This window comes from Motacilla alba, chromosome 21 (assembly GCF_015832195.1).
Source record: "Motacilla alba alba isolate MOTALB_02 chromosome 21, Motacilla_alba_V1.0_pri, whole genome shotgun sequence".
Lineage (NCBI taxonomy): Eukaryota > Metazoa > Chordata > Aves > Passeriformes > Motacillidae > Motacilla > Motacilla alba.
In genome coordinates, this window is record NC_052036.1 from 876916 (window position 1) to 893079 (window position 16164).

Here is a 16164-nt window from a genome sequence, read left to right on the forward strand (position 1 = left end):
CCCCGGCCCGGCCCGGGGCGCGGCCGCTCCGCCCGGGCAGCGCCGGCGGCGGGCGGGGCCGGGAACCGAGCGGGGCCGGGGAGCAGCGGGGCTGGGAACCGAGCGGGGCCGGGAACCGAGCGGGGCCGGGCCGGGGAGCAGCGGGGCCGGGAACCGAGCGGGGCCGGGCCGGGGAGCAGCGGGGCTGGGAACGGAGCGGGGCCGGGCCGGGAACCGAGCGGGGCCGGGCAGGGAGCGGGGCAGGGAACGGAGTCGGAGCGGGAACGGAGCGGGGCCGGCGGGGGAAGCGGCGGAGCGGGGCCGGGCACGGAGCGGGGCCGGGCAGAGAGCGGCTCCGGATCGCGGGGCGCAGCGGCGGCCCCGGTGCCCATCCCGTTTCTGAGTGAAATCTGGCCCGTTCGGTGCCGTTGTGCCGCCCCGGCTCCGGGAGCGGCTGGGAATAGCGGCCAGCCCCGGGCGTGGCGCTCGGTGGCCGCTCCATCCTCCCTCGGTGCCCGCGCACCCACACTGGGCTCCGCGTTTCTCCCCTTCCAGGGGGATCGGGCACGGGAAGGGGCTGCCCGGGGAGGCGGCGGAGTCTCCGTGCCCGGCGGTGTTGAGGGGATGCGCTTTGTGCCAGGCTCCGGTTGACGTGGTGGTGATGTGTCACTGGATGGACTCGGAGGTCTCTGAGGTCTTTTCCAACCTGACCGATTCTGTGATTCTGTGATTTGTTTCAGCCACTCCTGGGAATGTCCGTTTGCTTTTTAAAGACTCATTTGTTTGCCGAAATAAACCTGAAAGTACAATTCTGTTCATTTCAGCCCTCATTCCAAAAACAACCCTCTGGACAAACCTGACCCGGTAGTGCCCCTTCGAGATGATTAATTTTCAGTGTTTCCAGACAAAAAGACTGGTTTGTAGCAATACTGCTCAAGCTGTGAAGCCGTGGACTGTCATAAATTCAGCAAGCCATATTGCATGGGATACCTCCAAGGACCACCTAGGAGCTGCAGGAAGTGGTGTGAGTGATTCAGGAGGTGGCAGCCTGCCATCTGAGTCACTGTGGAATGAATGCCCCTGCATGCTGCTGCAGTTATTGTATTTTGGGACTGGACATGAGCATGGCTCTTGACGTTTCTCGTCACTGATGGTCTCGGGGCACATGTGAGAAAAGAGCACAGTTAATTCACTAATTTGTTGAGCATATTTTGGTATCTGTGGGGAATAGTTGCTCTATGCCAGCCACTGTGGTCCTTCAAAAAAAAACCACATTCACATCAGAATAAATGCATTGCTCTAGCTGACCAGAAACACCGGGGAGATTCTGGACACAGCACAAATATGTTATTTCACACCCTGCAAAATAAAAATAGGAGGGTTTATGTCAAACAGATACATATTGGGTAGCTTTTTCAAAACTACTTTGCTTTGACCTGGTCCTGCTCACATTTGAGTTCCTTTCCCCCACTAATTTCAGGCAGAAGTGGGGTGGAGCAGTGAGAGGAGCAGCAGGGAAGCTGGAGGAAACCAGACGTGACAAGTGCTGAGGCAGAACTTCTCAGCTTTGTGGTGGCTCCTCGCCAGATGAGATCACAGCTCCTATGGAATCCTGTCTGCTTTTATTTCCTTAATATTTGACTTTCTTGCTTCCTCAAGAAGCGGGAATTGCTAATCTTCAGTCACTTGCTTTGAGCACTGTCTACAGCTCAAACAACAGCACAAACAGAGGCAGAGGGGGTGACTGGCAGGGGCCAGTGCTTGTGGCCTGCAGTGGGATCCCTCGAGCTGACTGGGGATGGAGCCTGGATTAGCAGAGACTTTGCCCGCTCCCATCCTTGTGAATTTATGCTCAGCCTATTTAAAGGAAGGTGGGAGGAGGAATGGCTTGGCATGCCTGCTTTCCTGTGGTCAGCATCCAGCACTGTAGACTAGCCCTGGGGTCTGGACGGGGACGAGCATCCACATTCTGACGACTGCGTCCCTTTGGCATGTCTGAAGTTAAATATTTAAACCCTTTGGACTCCCAGCATGGACTGAGAGGCTGGCACAGACTCTGCATGCGCTGCAGCCACTCTGCCCCCAAACATGTCCCTGCTGCCTGGGGCTCTGAGGGACACAGTGCAGCAGAGAGGAACAATGAGCGCCTCTCAGTGCGGACACAAAGCCAAAGCAGCCCAGTGTGCTGCAGGACAGAGGGGCTGTGGAAACAGCAGCCTCACCACGGAGAAACCCTGCCAAGCCTGCCCAGGGCACACCAACAAACCCTCCCCAGCTGGAGGATGGGGTGGAAAGGGGAGTCAAAGACAGTGGGATGGAGGAGAAAAAAGAGGCGTTCCCCCGGGGCACTGCAGGAAAAAGAAGTGGTTATCTTCATTTTAGTCCCTTCTTGAGAACTGAGATGTCAGCACAGCCAGCACAGCACTTCACACACTGCAACACAAGTAAATGCAGCTGCTGAATGAAATGAAACCCTTCATAAAAAAATGAAAATAAAAAAGTAGAACCCAGGTATTTTGCTTTACATTCACCTGGAGAGCAGAGTCGAGCTGTGATGTCTCCTCTCATGACTCCTTTGCCCTTCTGTGTCAGCACAGGGTGCTGGATGTGAAGATGCCTTAAAGGATGCGGTATGTGTACCGGGAGCACTTGGATGCAGAATTTACTCCTTGTCCTATTCAGAGCAGCCCTTACAACCCCAGCAGAGCGCCGAGTTCCCCCTGCGGTACCTGTGGGTGACTGTCTCCTCGTGAGGGGAGCACCCCTGAAATCCCAGCGCTTTACTGGCCGACACGAGCGCTGCCGATGCGGAAAGGGACCGCTGCCGACATCCCTGCGCTGCTGTCACACACAGCCCGGCTGCTCCGGGCCGCTGGAAAGGCTCCCAGCAGGACAGGGCTGGGGAAAGGCTCCTGCGGCGGGACAGGGCTGGGGAAAGGCTCCTGTGGCGGGACAGGGCTGGGGAAAGGCTCCTCCGGCAGGACAGGGCTGGGGAAAGGCTCCTGCGGCAGGACAGGGCTCGGAATCCCAGCAGCACGGGCAAGCAGCACCCTCTGCTGCTGGCAGAGCTGGCTCCAGAGCGGCTCTGGGCTTGCAGAGAGGGGCTGAGGAAAGGCACTCGCAGCGATTCCTCTGCAAACGAGGATGCAAACGAGGGCTGCTGTGTGTGCCGGACACTGAGCAGGGGCTGCTGTGTGTGCTGGACACTCGGACACTCAGCAGGGTCAGCTCTGTGTGCTGGACACTCAGCTCCTGTGGAAAATCCTGTGCACAGAGAAATTCTGTGTGAGACAGAGAGGGGCCAGCTCATCACTGCAGCACCCTGTGCCAGCCCTGCATTGCTGCCTCACCTGTGCCAGCCCTGCATCACTGCAGCACCCTGTGCCAGCCCTGCATCACTGCAGCACCCTGTGCTACCCCTGCAGCACTGCAGCACCCAGTGCCAGCCCTGCATCACTGCAGCACCCTGTGCTACCCCTGCATCGCTGCAGCACCCTGCATTGCTGCAGCACCCTGTGCTACCCCTGCATCGCTGCAGCACCCTGCATTGCTGCAGCACCCTGTGCTAGCCCTGCATCGCTGCAGCACCCTGTGCTACCCCTGCAGCACTGCAGCACCCAGTGCCAGCCCTGCATCACTGCAGCACCCTGTGCCAGCCCTGCATTGCTGCAGCACCCAGTGCTAGCCCTGCATCACTGCAGCACCCTGCATTGCTGCAGCACCCTGTGCTAGCCCTGCATCGCTGCAGCACCCTGCATTGCTGCAGCACCCTGTGCTAGCCCTGCATTGCTGCAGCACCCTGTGCTACCCCTGCACTGCTGCCTCACCTGTGCCAGCCCTGCATCACTGCAGCACTGCCATCCAGGCCTGTGAGGGGCAGAGCCCTTCCAGCTGCATCCAGGGAAACCAGCCCGTGTGCATCAGCAGGAGTGCAGCAAGAAAAGGTCTGACTTGCATCCTGCCATGCTCCCCTGCCAGAACGAAGCGCTCCCCTGCGATGGAGCTGCTGCTCCTCCTCCCCTCCCCAGCTCACCTCTCCGTGCATGGAGGGGCAGGTGGGATTGATTTGCCTTTGGCAACCAGCTGGGGGTCAGGACACAGCTCTGGGACCCTCCACAGGGCCCTGCCAGCCCCGAGGCACAGCTCAGCTCAGCTGGAATTTCAGCTGCACCCCTGAGCTCCCAGATGATACTGAGTGAAAAACGCAGCTCAGTGAGCTCTGAGCTGGGCAGCAGCTCTGTGAGCTCTGAGCTGGGCAGAATCTCTGTGAGCTCTGAGCTGGGCAGAATCTCTGTGAGCTCTGATTTAGGCAGCAGCTCTGTGAGCTCTGAGCTGGGCAGAATCTCTGTGAGCTCTGAGCTGGGCAGCAGCTCTGTGAGCTCTGAGCTGGGCAGCAGCTCTGTGAGCTCTGAGCTAGGCAGCAGCTCTGTGAGCTCTGAGCTGGGCAGCAGCTCTGTGAGCTCTGAGCTGAGCAGAATCTCTGTGAGCTCTGATTTAGGCAGCAGCTCTGTGAGCTCTGAGCTGGGCAGCAGCTCTGTGAGCTCTGAGCTGGGCAGCAGCTCTGTGCTGTGCTGACAGTGTCCATGGAAATGCAACTCGGAGCAAACGAGGAGCAGGAGAGGCTTTCCTGAGGCCTGGCCTCTCCGGGACCCTGCACAGCACGGCTGGGTCCATCTTCTCACCTTAAAAGGGCTTTGGCTGCTCCTTGTTTTGGAAAGTCCTGGCCTTGTCTGGATGAGACACCAAAAAAAAAACCCCAAGAGTCAGAATGAACATTTAACACTGCAGTGACATTGTCCACTTTGCACAACTAAAACCCTAAAACTTCACTCGCAGGAGGACAGGGAAAGACCACACATCTCTGAAAGAAATTAAAAGACACTTCTTGTTAAAAATGACTTATTTTTTATAAATATAATTCTTTATTCATTAAACAACCTGAAAGGAATCACAAAACTTTACCCATGGGAAAAAAAAAAAAGATTTTACAATTTGATTTATAAAAGATGTACATGAAAAATGAGTTATTTCCAGTGTTAGTTTTCTGTAAAAAATGTAATCATACCATTGGATTGTAGGAATGCATTTGACATTAAAAAATTAATAAAAATGAGTATCAATATTCCCTTGTGGGAGAAACAGACTGTAAGAAGTTACTCCATGGAGCTGCCTTTGCAAAGAAAGGTTAATACATGCTCTCAAGAAGGTGCACACCTTCTATTAATAACTTTCACAAAATAAAAATAGCCCTGCTTCCTTGGCCTACGGCCCGGTGGATTGCTACCATTCCTCCTCATCAGATTTGTTGCTTATTTAACCCTTCTTCCCATCCAGTCTCTCTCTTCCCAGTCATAAATTTTGTATATTCAAAAATATTTGGTTTTCATTTAGAAAATGCTAAGTATTGAAGAGTTTAACAGAAATTGTCTGTGTGGAAAAAAAAAACCTACACTTCTGAAAAATTCCCCAAAACAACCCAGATAGCTCCGTTCACCAAGGAAAACATGTGGAAACTTTTAATGGATTTTAATAAAATCTCGGATAAATTTTGGGGTGACCCATTAGATAGAGACTTTACAAATAAACCCTATTTTCACCTGCAAAGAACAGTAGCTCCCTGGGGAAAAAAACCCATGTGCTTATTTCAAAGTGCAAATGAACCTTCCAGTGTTCATTTCAAGAGGTGCCAGCCACGTATTAACAAGCAAGTGTGCAAAAATAAGAAAGCTCTAATGCCACAGTCACCTGCAAGACAGGAATACACTCTGTTATTCATAACAATATAGCGACTCTCTCATAGGCCACTTTTTCATTAAAACTTGTTCCCTCGCACCAAATACAAAAGAACTGGAATGAAGTTAACACGGGCATTTTTGTTTAAAAAGAGAAGATTTCTCTGCTAGCTAAACCCAACAATTCCCCTGAGCACAAAGCCTTCCCCCAGCAGTGACTGCACTGCTGGCAAACAGCAGCTCTGAGAGCTGCCCTGCTCCTCAGGTTTGCATTCACCTGGAGGGCAGAGCTGTGCCACACTCCTCAGCCTGCCCCCATTATTTCCAGAGCCCCAAAACATACAGGGTGACACACCCACGTGCACACCACCATCACTGCCCTGAGACACCGACCCTGGCCCAGCCAGGCTGAGCAGGGCACGGATGAATGTGGCACTGTTGCCTTTTAGCCTGAGAATTACACAGAATTAGAAAGAACTTGGCAGGCAGGTGGTTTAACAAGTCCCCAGAAGTGCCTGTGAGGTAGTTACATGCCAGTAAGCACTGACAGGAAAACTGAGGCACTTCAAGGTGAAGTCATCTGTCCAGAGTCTCAGCGAGAGCCCAGAGCAGAGCCAGAAAGGCTGCCCTGGGCTCTTGGCTCCTCCTGGGCTGTGGCCACCGAGCCCAGCTCCCTGCAGTGCCGGAGCCGCCGCAGCCCACGCGTCTGCCCCGGGGCGCCAGGGCTGAAGCTGCCGCTGGCCACGGAGGAACAAGGACAATCCGGGCTGTAGAGGCCACGCGGACGAGGGAGGAGGGACACCCTGCGGGCATCACCCCAGCAGAGCTTCATAGTCCACGTACCAGACCAGCTGGCCGGAGCTGGGGCTGACGCCCGAGATCGGCCACTTGCTGGGCTCGCGGCCCACCCTGCTGAGCAGCGTGGTGATGCCGTGCTTGCCCTTGCCCAGCACCAGCACGAACACCTGCCTGGCCCTGTTGATGAGGGGCAGGCTGAGGCTCATCCTCTGGTGCGGCTTGACGGGGCTCTCGGTCAGCACCACGGTGGCCGCCCCTCGCAGGCCGCTCTCGGAGCGGGGGAAGAGCGAGGCCGTGTGCCCGTCCGTGCCCACGCCCAGCAGCACCAGGTCGAAGCTGGCGTTGGCCACCAGGGCCGCGATGTCCTTGGCGTAGAGCCGGGCGCCGCCGTCCTCCTCCACGCAGAGGCGGCGGTTGAGGTGCACGGGCATGGGGTGGATGTTGAAGTAGGGCACCCTGACGTGCTGCAGCAGGTGCCGGTGCAGGCCCAGGAAGTTGGACTGGCTGTCGGTCAGGGGCACGCAGCGCTCGTCCACCAGCCACACGTGGCTCTGCTGCCAGGGGAAGCTGTAGTGGTGCCTGGCCAGCCGCTGGAACAGCCCCACGGGGCTGGAGCCGCCCGACAGGGCCAGGTGGAACTGCCCCGAGCGGGCCACGCTCCTCACGGCCGCCTCCTCCATGTCGGAGGCCAGCTGGGCAATCAGCTCCTCGGCCCAGGCCGACACCAGCGGGCTCTGCCGGAATTTGGACTGGATGGCCCTGAAGTCACTTGGCATCTGCCCGCCGGGGTTCAGCAGCTCCGCCGGCTCTGCCAGGGTGAACGCCACTCCCCCAGCCACCATCTCAAAGTCCAGCAGCTGCTGGTTCTCCACGCCGCCGGGGTAGAGGCGCGGGGGCTGGCGGGAGGTGCTGTCCAGCAGAGGGGTCCAGAAGGCCCAGGAGGCCAGCAGGTTCTCCGTGGTGATGAAGAAATCCCTCCTGCCGTGGTAGATGTGGGAGATGAGGACAGAATAGGCATCCCTCTCCTTCACGGGGCTGTACATGTAGAAATCAGACAGCGGCTGTCCGAAGATGTGCAGGTCTGAGCCAGCCCCTGCTTCTTTCCAGCTGTCTTTGGGCATGACGGGCTGGAAGAGGTTCCTGCTCACCAGCACCGCAGGGGTGTTGAGAGCACCGTGCCCGAAGTAGAAGATGATCTGCTTGGGTTTACACTGGCTGCGCCCGGCATCCCTCAGAGTGCCACTCTGGGGGCAGTAGGCCCTGTTCCTGAAGAGGACGCGGGCGTAGCCCACCCGCTCATCCAGAGCCTTCCCCGAGGTGAGGAGGAACGGGACCCCTTCCCAGCGCGGGCTGTGGCTGTGGATCAACACTCCTGCAACGACAGACACCCCACCACACCTAACAGCAGGCACTCCTGGGGCTTTTCCACCACCTGCCCCCACTGGCCCTCCTCAGCTCCTTCGGTAGCCCCTGTGTCTCTAGCTCCCCGTTCAGCCCTCCCATGACTTCACTGCCTACCCAGAACTCAATGACCTTTATGGTCCCTTCCCACCCCGGCCATCCATGATTCTCACTCCCTCCAGCTCCCCGCTGTGCTCCCTCCCAGCCATGCCACTTGTTCAGCCTCCTTTCATCTTGCAGGAAGCCAGTTTCTGGGCATGGCCATCACTTAGACAATGCTCTTCATGTTCACAGCATGGCTGGAGGTGGCCTCGTGGTTCACTCGACACAGACAACAAAGCCTTACCCCTCAACTCAAGTTCATGGGGAGGCAAAGGAGTTTACAGGCCACTTCTAAAAACAGTGCAGAGATTTTATAATAATGGGCCTTAGCCCTTACACTCCCCATTCCCTGGATCACTGGTTAACTGACACAACAACAGCATTATCTCGTCCAGCTCCCAGTTCCCACACCAGTGGATGCCTGGGCACATCCCTGAGTCAGCAGCGAGCCCCAGAGCCATGGGGCTGGTACTGCAGGGCTCACAGCTCCTGCTCTCCTCTCTCACCGCTCCCCTGGCCAGGGCCCAGCCCAAACCCTCACCTGCAAAGGTTGGCGTGGTGCTGACGTGGCCCCGTGCCCCCGGCAGCTCCTCCTGCACCTGGCTGTCGTAGGCCTGGTACTGCCCCAGCACAGCACTGCTCCTCTGCAGCCCCCAGAGGGACTGGAAGGCCTGCAGCTTGTGCTGCACCACGTCCTGGGCGCTGCTGACGTTGGCAGGGAGCTCCATGATGAGGAACATGAGGGCCTCGGTGAGGTGGTTCTGCAGCACGTCCCGGATCACCCCGTACTGCTCGTAGAAGCTGGTGCGGCCTGGGCACGGCGAGGAGGCAAAATGCTGCTCGGGTGACCTGGCTCCCTGTCTGCATCTCAGCGTGGGGCCAGGGAGAGCAAAGCCCCCAGCTCCTCCCCTCCCCACCCAGCAATTAAGCTGAAGCAATCAAGCTCAGGGAGGCTGTGGGTGTCCTGTCACTGGATGTGTTCAGGGTCTGGTTAAACAGAGCTTTTTGGGCAACCTGTCCTGGTGGAAGCGGTCCCTGCTTGTAGCAGGACGAGATGGTTTTCTGTCCTCAGAAGGCTCTGGCTGAGCCATACCCTTGGGAAACAAAATTTCGTGCACAGAGCCACGCTTCCCTTTCCCTGCCTGGCTTCTCGTGCAGGTGGGAACAGAGGGAGAAGGACAGAGCACTGCTGCAGTGACTCAAGGCTGTGTGTCACCAGCAGCAGGCTGCAGCACGACCACAGGCTTCCCCCTGACTGATCATTCATCCCCCCCCAGAGCAAAGGCACACTCAGTGACGGGATCAGTGCTGCAGACTTGCTGGGAGCCAGGCTGCCAGCTGAAGCTGCACAGGGGAAAACGGACATCAAATGACAAATGACATCAAATGACAAAGTTGTTCAGAGAGGGGAGGGCACAGGGAGCAGCTGGGGCTGTGCATACACAATGCTGCTCTCCCTAAATCTCTCTGCAGTGCACTCCTCTCCTACAAACGGGCTCAGGTGAGCTCTGGGCTGCCAGACCAAAGATTACCAGCCCCAGTTTGACAAAACTGCCTTGACTGAGGCTGTGGTGGCTGAGGGAGGGAGGCAGAGGTAAGGGAAGCAGTCCTGCTGGTGCAGCAGCCAGGGCACCTGCCGTGGCCAGGAGTGCTGCAGGCAGCAGCCCAGCCCAGGAGCTTTGTGCTGAGCACTGCAGAGGGGATGCTGCAGCATTGCAGGCAGGCAGTGCAGCCGTGTCCTTCAGCAGGGCTGCTCTCTGGGCTGGGACTGTCCCCTGCAGTGCTCTTCCTGCCACTGAGAGGAGGGGACAGAAACAGGCAGAAAACCCAGAGTGGCCCAGGGACAGAAACATCCAGGCAGGAGATGCACGATCATCTCCCAGAGAACAGCACAAAGGCACACTTAGGGTGAGGTGTCCTGCAGGACAGCAGGACAGCTGAAGTGGCCTTAGACTGCATCAATTCCAAATCCAGCACTGTTTACCAAGAATTGGGATGGAAAGGTCAGCAATGCCCCCAGAGCTCTGCAGCAGAAAAAGATGGGGGGTTCTGCCCCTGCTCCCAGATTAATTAAAAATTGATTTTTTTCTTAGAGGCAGCGACTCTACCTGGAAGTGAGTCAGTGTCCAGCACAGGAAGCGTGGGACAGTCCCTCTCTGTTTCCAGGGAGCAATTCACCTGTTCCTTTTGCATTCTGTACCAGCACCACCTCAAGGACCCCCTCCCCACTACTGAGGAACCTGCCAGTTGCCACTCACTCACCCTGCACACTGCCTCACCAACCTTTAGCATCCACAGTCTCCTTCAAGACAACCTCCACTCGTTCCACGTGGTGTCGGTTCCAAATTGGGTCCAGAAACTGCCGGTTCTGATCCCGAAAAGGCAGGATATGGGCCACAGCCTGTGAGGGCAAAATTAAAAAACCCAGTAAGAGCTCAGCAGACTCCCACAGTGCCTCTGCCTCCCTGCCCCACGCAGCGGACAGGCAGCAGAGCAGAGTGGGGCAGAGAGGAGAAAAGCAGCAGGAGAGCCTGCAGGGATGCACAGCAGGGTCACCAGGGGCTGTCCAGAGCAGACATTAAAGGTCTTTCTGAGGATTTTGAGGTTTGATGTCAAAAGGCTGAACTACAAACTGCAGGGCACTCAGTTTATGTCTGTCAGAGGACAAAGGGCTGAGTCAGACCATCCTGGGACTAATGTAAGGTTCCAAAGTGCTGAAATGCATCACTTCAGATGCTTGCACCACTAAAGCCATCTGCTCTTTTAATAAAATGAAGTAAAAAATTTAAAATAAAATAAAATAAACCCCCAAAATACAACAGAAGAAATCCCCCCTCTCAGTGGAGATGCTCTCCACAGCTGGACATGCAACTTCTGAGTAAAGCCTGGCCACATTGCCATGGCTGGAACAGGCTGCTTTAGTGTGGCATCACATTCCTGAGGAACAAGGATGGCATGTCCTTGAACACCCTCCCTCTGGGACAGTGCAGCTCCACATCCTGAGCCGTACCTGCAGCAGACAGTCCTTCAGGGCAGGAAGAAACCTTCCCTAAGCATCCCCAGAACTGACATCCCATCAGCTCCTTATCATATCAAATGGAGGAGTGCTTCCAGAAGCCATGGCTAAGCAGAGAGGCCTGTGTGGAATGAGATGTGGAGCTGGGAGAGGACAGGTGCTGCTTACTCAGTGAAACCAAAGCTCTGACCTTGGGGAGGAGGCCAGAGGAGTTCTGCATCTCTGCTCCAGGCACGGAGCCCAGCCCTGCTCTGCAGAAGGGATCCTCACCACCCCAACAGGAGGAAGCCCTGCCTTGGTCTGCACACTTCCTCTGCTCTGCCAGGACAGAGAAACAGGACAGGATTCCAGGAGCAAAGGGAGGCTCTGGATCACAAAGAGAGGCTCAGCATGGATTTGGGAGGGGAACAAGGCTCTCCCCAGACGCAGAACCACCCGCCAGGCGTCTCCCAGGCCCCGAGCCCCTCAGGCTGCTCACCTGCTTGCCCAGGTAATGGTCCACGCGGTACATCTCCTCCTCCCTGAAGAAGCCTGCCAGCTCTGCAGCCAGCTGCTGGGCCGACTGCAGGTCGTGGCCAAAGGGCTTCTCCAGCACCACGCGCAGCCAGGCTCCGGCGCGCGGCCGGCAGCTGCCGTTGATGTGCCGCGCGATCTCCGCGTAGGCGAACGGGGGCACGGAGAAGTAGAAGATCCTGCCGGCCTCCTTCAGCCCCTCCTGGCCAAGCAGGGTCTCGATCTCTCTGTTCAGAGCTGTGTAGTTCTCGGCGGTCTTCAGCTGGTGGTACTGGCTCAGCTTCAGGAACTGGTCCTTGAGCACGGCGCAGCGGTCGGGAGCCTCGTCCGGGGGGCAGGACAGCGTCTTCAGCACGTCAAACATCAGCCTCTGCCCCGGCTCCAGAGCTGCCAGGGCAGCCCCGTGGAATGTGAAGCTGTGCCCACTGCTCACTTGGTCCATGTAGAGCTGGAATAGACCCTGCCACAAATACTTCCTGGCCAAATCCCCCGTGGCTCCCAGCAAGACCACGGAGATGTGGCCCTGGGACGCTCCAGCTGGGGATGGGAGGGCTCCCACGAACAACACCGTGCACAGGACCCTTCCCAGCATCTTGGGGAGAAGAGGTAGAGCCAGGAACACTAGAGGTCAGGAATAAAACCACAAATCAATCCATGTTGTAGCGCTGCAAAACACAACACAAGGTACCTGCTTTCCCCAGAAGAGCCAGTGGCTTCTGCCTGGATCCTCCACCCAAAAGCCTCTCCTCCCCTCCATGATCTGAATCAAGGCAGTAATTTGGGTTCCTGACAAACCTGCAGCCTCCTTCTGCACAGCAGAAGTGGAAGGCAGTGTGTGCTGCAGGTCCTTGGGCAGCATGTGCACTGTCCCCTGCCTCTGCACAGGGACACAATCCCATTTTCATCCAAATCCCAGAGCTGGCCACAAAGGAGACACGTGCCTGCACCCCGAGCCCACGTGCCTGCACCCTGAATCCTGCTTCCAACGTCCTGCTGGGACCTGTGCTCAAACACTGCTGGGCTGCCTTGGCATGGCTTCATGTCAATATTGTCACAGCAGCCCAGGGACAAACCCTGACCCAGGCTCTTCCTCTTGCACTTGCTGGCTCCTGTGTCCCACCTCTGAACTGGGTTCTAAGGGCTGCTGGGAGACTGCTGTGATAAGGCAGCTCTGGGGAAGAAGTTCAGTGCTCAGAGTGATGTGAGCCAGTCTAGAACTGCCTCATGGTGGCTGTGTCTGTGGCCGGGTGACAACCTGGGCTTTGTGTTCTGCCTCCTGCAACCTCCACCACTGAGGAGCACGTTCTGTTCTGGCCTTCTCCACTCAGTGCCCATTCAAACCACTGCAGCCAGGCCAAAAAGTCCCTTTGCTCACGCTTATTTATTCAAAATAAAGTTGTTTTCAAGAGAAAAGACACATTTAGCACTTACACTGAGAAACACAGCAATGACTTTGCATCTCAAGAGATGTAATGTCACTGAAGAGAGGTTTAGTCAGCCATGCAGGAGTGACTGAACCACCGTGCTGCTCTCATTACACAGGTATTATTTCAGCAGCTCTCACACTGGCTATCTCCTTCCCTTAATGCCATTTTATAAGCTGTGCTTAGCTGGACCAGAGCCTTCACAGCACACAATGTTATTTACTTCTTTAAAAACTCCGAGCTCTGGTCAATAAATGATGATAACTAAATAACTGCAAGGAACATCTGGATATCTCTCCCTGTCTGCAGCTTGAACTGCTCTGCAGAAACCTTGTGTTTCTGTCCAGCAGACTCACCTGTAGCACAGGAGCTTCAGAGGCCACACAAGCAGCTGGAGGTTCTTCCCCTGGCCAGCCTCTCCCAGCGCAGATCCTGCTCCTCCTGTGACTGGGTGTCTGTGATCAGTGGTCAGGTGTGCAGCACAGATAAGGCAGCTTGTTCCCTTCCTGGAAAACGGGAGGAAAGGCCCAATTACAACAGAGGGAAAAACCACAAGTGCCTGAGCCAGCAATGTCCCAGCAACGTCCCAGCACACCCCTGCTCGCCGTCCTGCCCCGCTGGCTGTGCTGGAGCCTTTGGCTGCTGTTTGTGAGCAGGTAAAACACAGGCACGGGTGGCAATTCCTGCTCCCAGACAGCCACACCGAGCTGAAATGCAGCCTGTAAGTTTAACTCCTCCCTGCCCAGCCCTCTGCCGCGGCTGTGTCCCCTCCCTCCCTCCCCTCCTGGCTGTCTGAGCTCCCTGGACCCACTGAAGGAAGGCAGCCAGCAGCACTGGCAGCTGCCAAGGGGCACTGCTGAGGCTCTGCCTGCAGAATAAACTATTCTCTGGCTCCCCTTCCCCTGCTGTGGGGTTATCATGCAGATGACAAAGTTCCTCAGTGCACTAAAGGGGCATTTACACTTCCTGAGCAACCTTTGTTCCAGGAACCAGAGGCACTGACAGCCTGGCAGCCCTGCTGGGCTGGCTGGGGCAGGCACAGTGAGGAATGGGATGGGTCTGGGTGGGCCATGCTGCCCCAGACCCACTGAAAAAAGGGAACTAGGCAGGGAACTGCCCAGCAGATTCAGCCAGTCACGTGTGTTCCCAAACCAATGGAAAGGCACTTTCACAACCCTCCCAATTGCAAAATATTGAGTACACTGCACAGAATGAGTTCAGTAAACCCAGCAGTGTTTGTTTACAGCTTTCATACCAGCTAAGCACCACTGCTCCCATTAAAAAATAATACTCCAAAAATCCCCCAGCCAGGCAGAACAAAGTTACTCAGTCAGGCTTCAGGAAAAGACTCCTGGGCCTGATCCACATAAAGCACATGGGAGCTTGGCCCAGCAGCCAGCCTGTGCACTCCCTTGCACAGCCACGGCAGCTCCCGTTCACAGGAGCTCATTCCAGGTCTCCGTGGAAAAAAATGCAAAAGGTATTTTTGTTACTGTTGCATCCCCACCGAAGAATAATCACCGGGTGCACAGCCACAAGAGCTGGACTTTGACGGTCCTTGGAGGTCCCTTCCAGCTGAGGATACTTTATGATTCTATGGAAAATGCAGCATGGCCTGGAGTTCCCACAGGGCTCTGGGATTCTCTGAGGACTGGGGAAACCCTCCTGCTGTTCTGCACCTGCAAACACCAGGGCAGCAATGACCTCACCATCAGCTTCTGGAGAAGCGCGGGGCTTACTGAGGAGACTCACATTAACAGCAAGATGAGAGGTGCACGAATTCGTGTTTGGCCCTTCTGGCTCTGACCCAGCCTCACGCTGCGTGCTCTGGCCCCAGCATCGTGACAGCAGCTGCTTCCAAAACCCTGGGAAAGCAGGACAGGGACTGTGAGGAGCACAGCCCAGCGCGTGGGCAGCGCACGGAACGCGGGGATGAGCCCATGGGTGACAGGGATGAGCTCACGGGTGACAGGGATGAGCTCACGGGTGGCAGGGATGAGCCCACCTGTGACAGGGCTGAGCCCACCTGTGACAGGGATGAGCTCACGGGTGGCAGGGATGAACCCATGGGTGGCAGGGATGAACCCATGGGTGGCAGGGCTGAGCCCACCTGTAACAGGGATGAGCCCATGGGTGGCAGGGATGCTCACGGGTGGCAGGGATGAACCCATGGGTGGCAGGGCTGAGCCCACCTGTGACAGGGATGAGCCCACCTATGGCAGCCGTGAGCCCACCTGTGACAGGGATGAGCCCACCTGTGACAGGGATGAGCCCACCTGTGACAGGGATGAGCCCATGGGTGGCAGGGCTGAGCCCCGTGCGACACCGCTGTCACAGCTCCCGGGCCCCGAGCGGGACCCGCCCGCCGCCCCCGCAGCCGGCGCTGGCGCTGCCCAGGCCCCGGGCGGGCCGGGCCGGTCCCCGGGCAGGCCGGGCCGGGCTGCGGACCCGCGGGGCAGCGGGGCCCGGAGCGGGCGGTGCCCGCAGGAGCGGCCGGCCCGGGGAGCACCGCGCTCCCGCCGCCCCGAGCTCCGCTCCCTCTGCCCGTGCCTGCCCTCCCTGGGGGCCGGGAGCGCCCCCCGTCCATCCGCATCCCTCCCTCCGTCCCGCATCCCTCCGTCCGTCCCGTATCCCTCCATCCCGTATCCCTCCATCCCGTATCCCTCCATCCCGCATCCCTCCGTCCGTCCCGCATCCCTCCGTCCGTCCCGCATCCCGGCCGCCCAGGCGGTGCCGGAGCGGAGAGGCCGGTGCGCGGTGCCGCACGGCATGACCGGCTGATCACCGGGCCCCCTCCCCGGCCCGAGCTGACCCCTTGCGCCCCGGGCTGACCCGGTCCGGTCCGGTTCGGCCCAGGCTGACCCCCCCCGGCCCGGCCCGGCCCGGCCCGGCCCCGCTCACCGCCCCGCGCCCGCGGGCCCGACACAGCGCCCCGCCCGCCGCGCCCGCCCCGCGCAGACTCCCTGGTTGGCGGCGGCTCGCGCCCGGCGCCGCCGCTCGGGCGGGAGGAAAAAAAAACCCGCGGGGGGTGGCTCTGGGGACACGGGGACACAGAACCCCCGGGGGACACAGAACCCCCTGAAGGGACACAGAACCCCCCCGGGGGACACAGAACCCCCTGAAGGGACACGGAACCCCTGGGGGACACAGAACCCCTGGGGGGATACAGAACCCCCCAAAGGGACACGGGGACGCAGAA

General features: G+C 57.9%; 1 protein-coding gene across 9 annotated transcripts; it reads right to left on the reverse strand.

Moving 5' to 3' along the window:
* Positions 1 to 4887: 4887 nt before the first annotated feature.
* On the reverse strand, positions 4888 to 15907 carry H6PD (hexose-6-phosphate dehydrogenase/glucose 1-dehydrogenase). 9 transcript variants are annotated; one of them, XM_038159944.1, is made up of 8 exons: positions 15867 to 15884; positions 14718 to 14830; positions 14487 to 14644; positions 13322 to 13471; positions 11507 to 12162; positions 10296 to 10413; positions 8554 to 8823; positions 4888 to 7881 (listed from the first exon to the last, which is right to left on the reverse strand). In XM_038159944.1, exons 5-8 carry the CDS (start codon positions 12131 to 12133, stop codon positions 6524 to 6526), a joined length of 2373 nt encoding a protein of 790 aa, XP_038015872.1. In that variant the 5' UTR covers positions 12134 to 12162; positions 13322 to 13471; positions 14487 to 14644; positions 14718 to 14830; positions 15867 to 15884; the 3' UTR covers positions 4888 to 6523. The 9 variants fall into 9 exon arrangements, with proteins under 9 accessions (XP_038015872.1, XP_038015870.1, XP_038015869.1 ...); XM_038159942.1 differs by lacking the exon at positions 15867 to 15884 and adding an exon at positions 15798 to 15848; XM_038159941.1 differs by lacking the exon at positions 15867 to 15884 and adding an exon at positions 15076 to 15091.
* Positions 15908 to 16164: the final 257 nt, after the last annotated feature.

Bases quoted from the DNA above. Each gene is read 5' to 3' on its own strand.
- H6PD (XM_038159939.1), bottom strand. From the start codon at position 12,133: ATGCTGGGAAGGGTCCTGTGCACGGTGTTGTTCGTGGGAGCCCTCCCA. The intron at 10,414-11,506 runs GTGAGCAGCCTG...TTGCCCTCACAG, and splicing joins ACCATTACCTGGGCAAGCAG to GCTGTGGCCCATATCCTGCC. The intron at 8,824-10,295 runs GTTGGTGAGGCA...CGCCGTGCCCAG, and splicing joins GGAGACTGTGGATGCTAAAG to GCCGCACCAGCTTCTACGAG.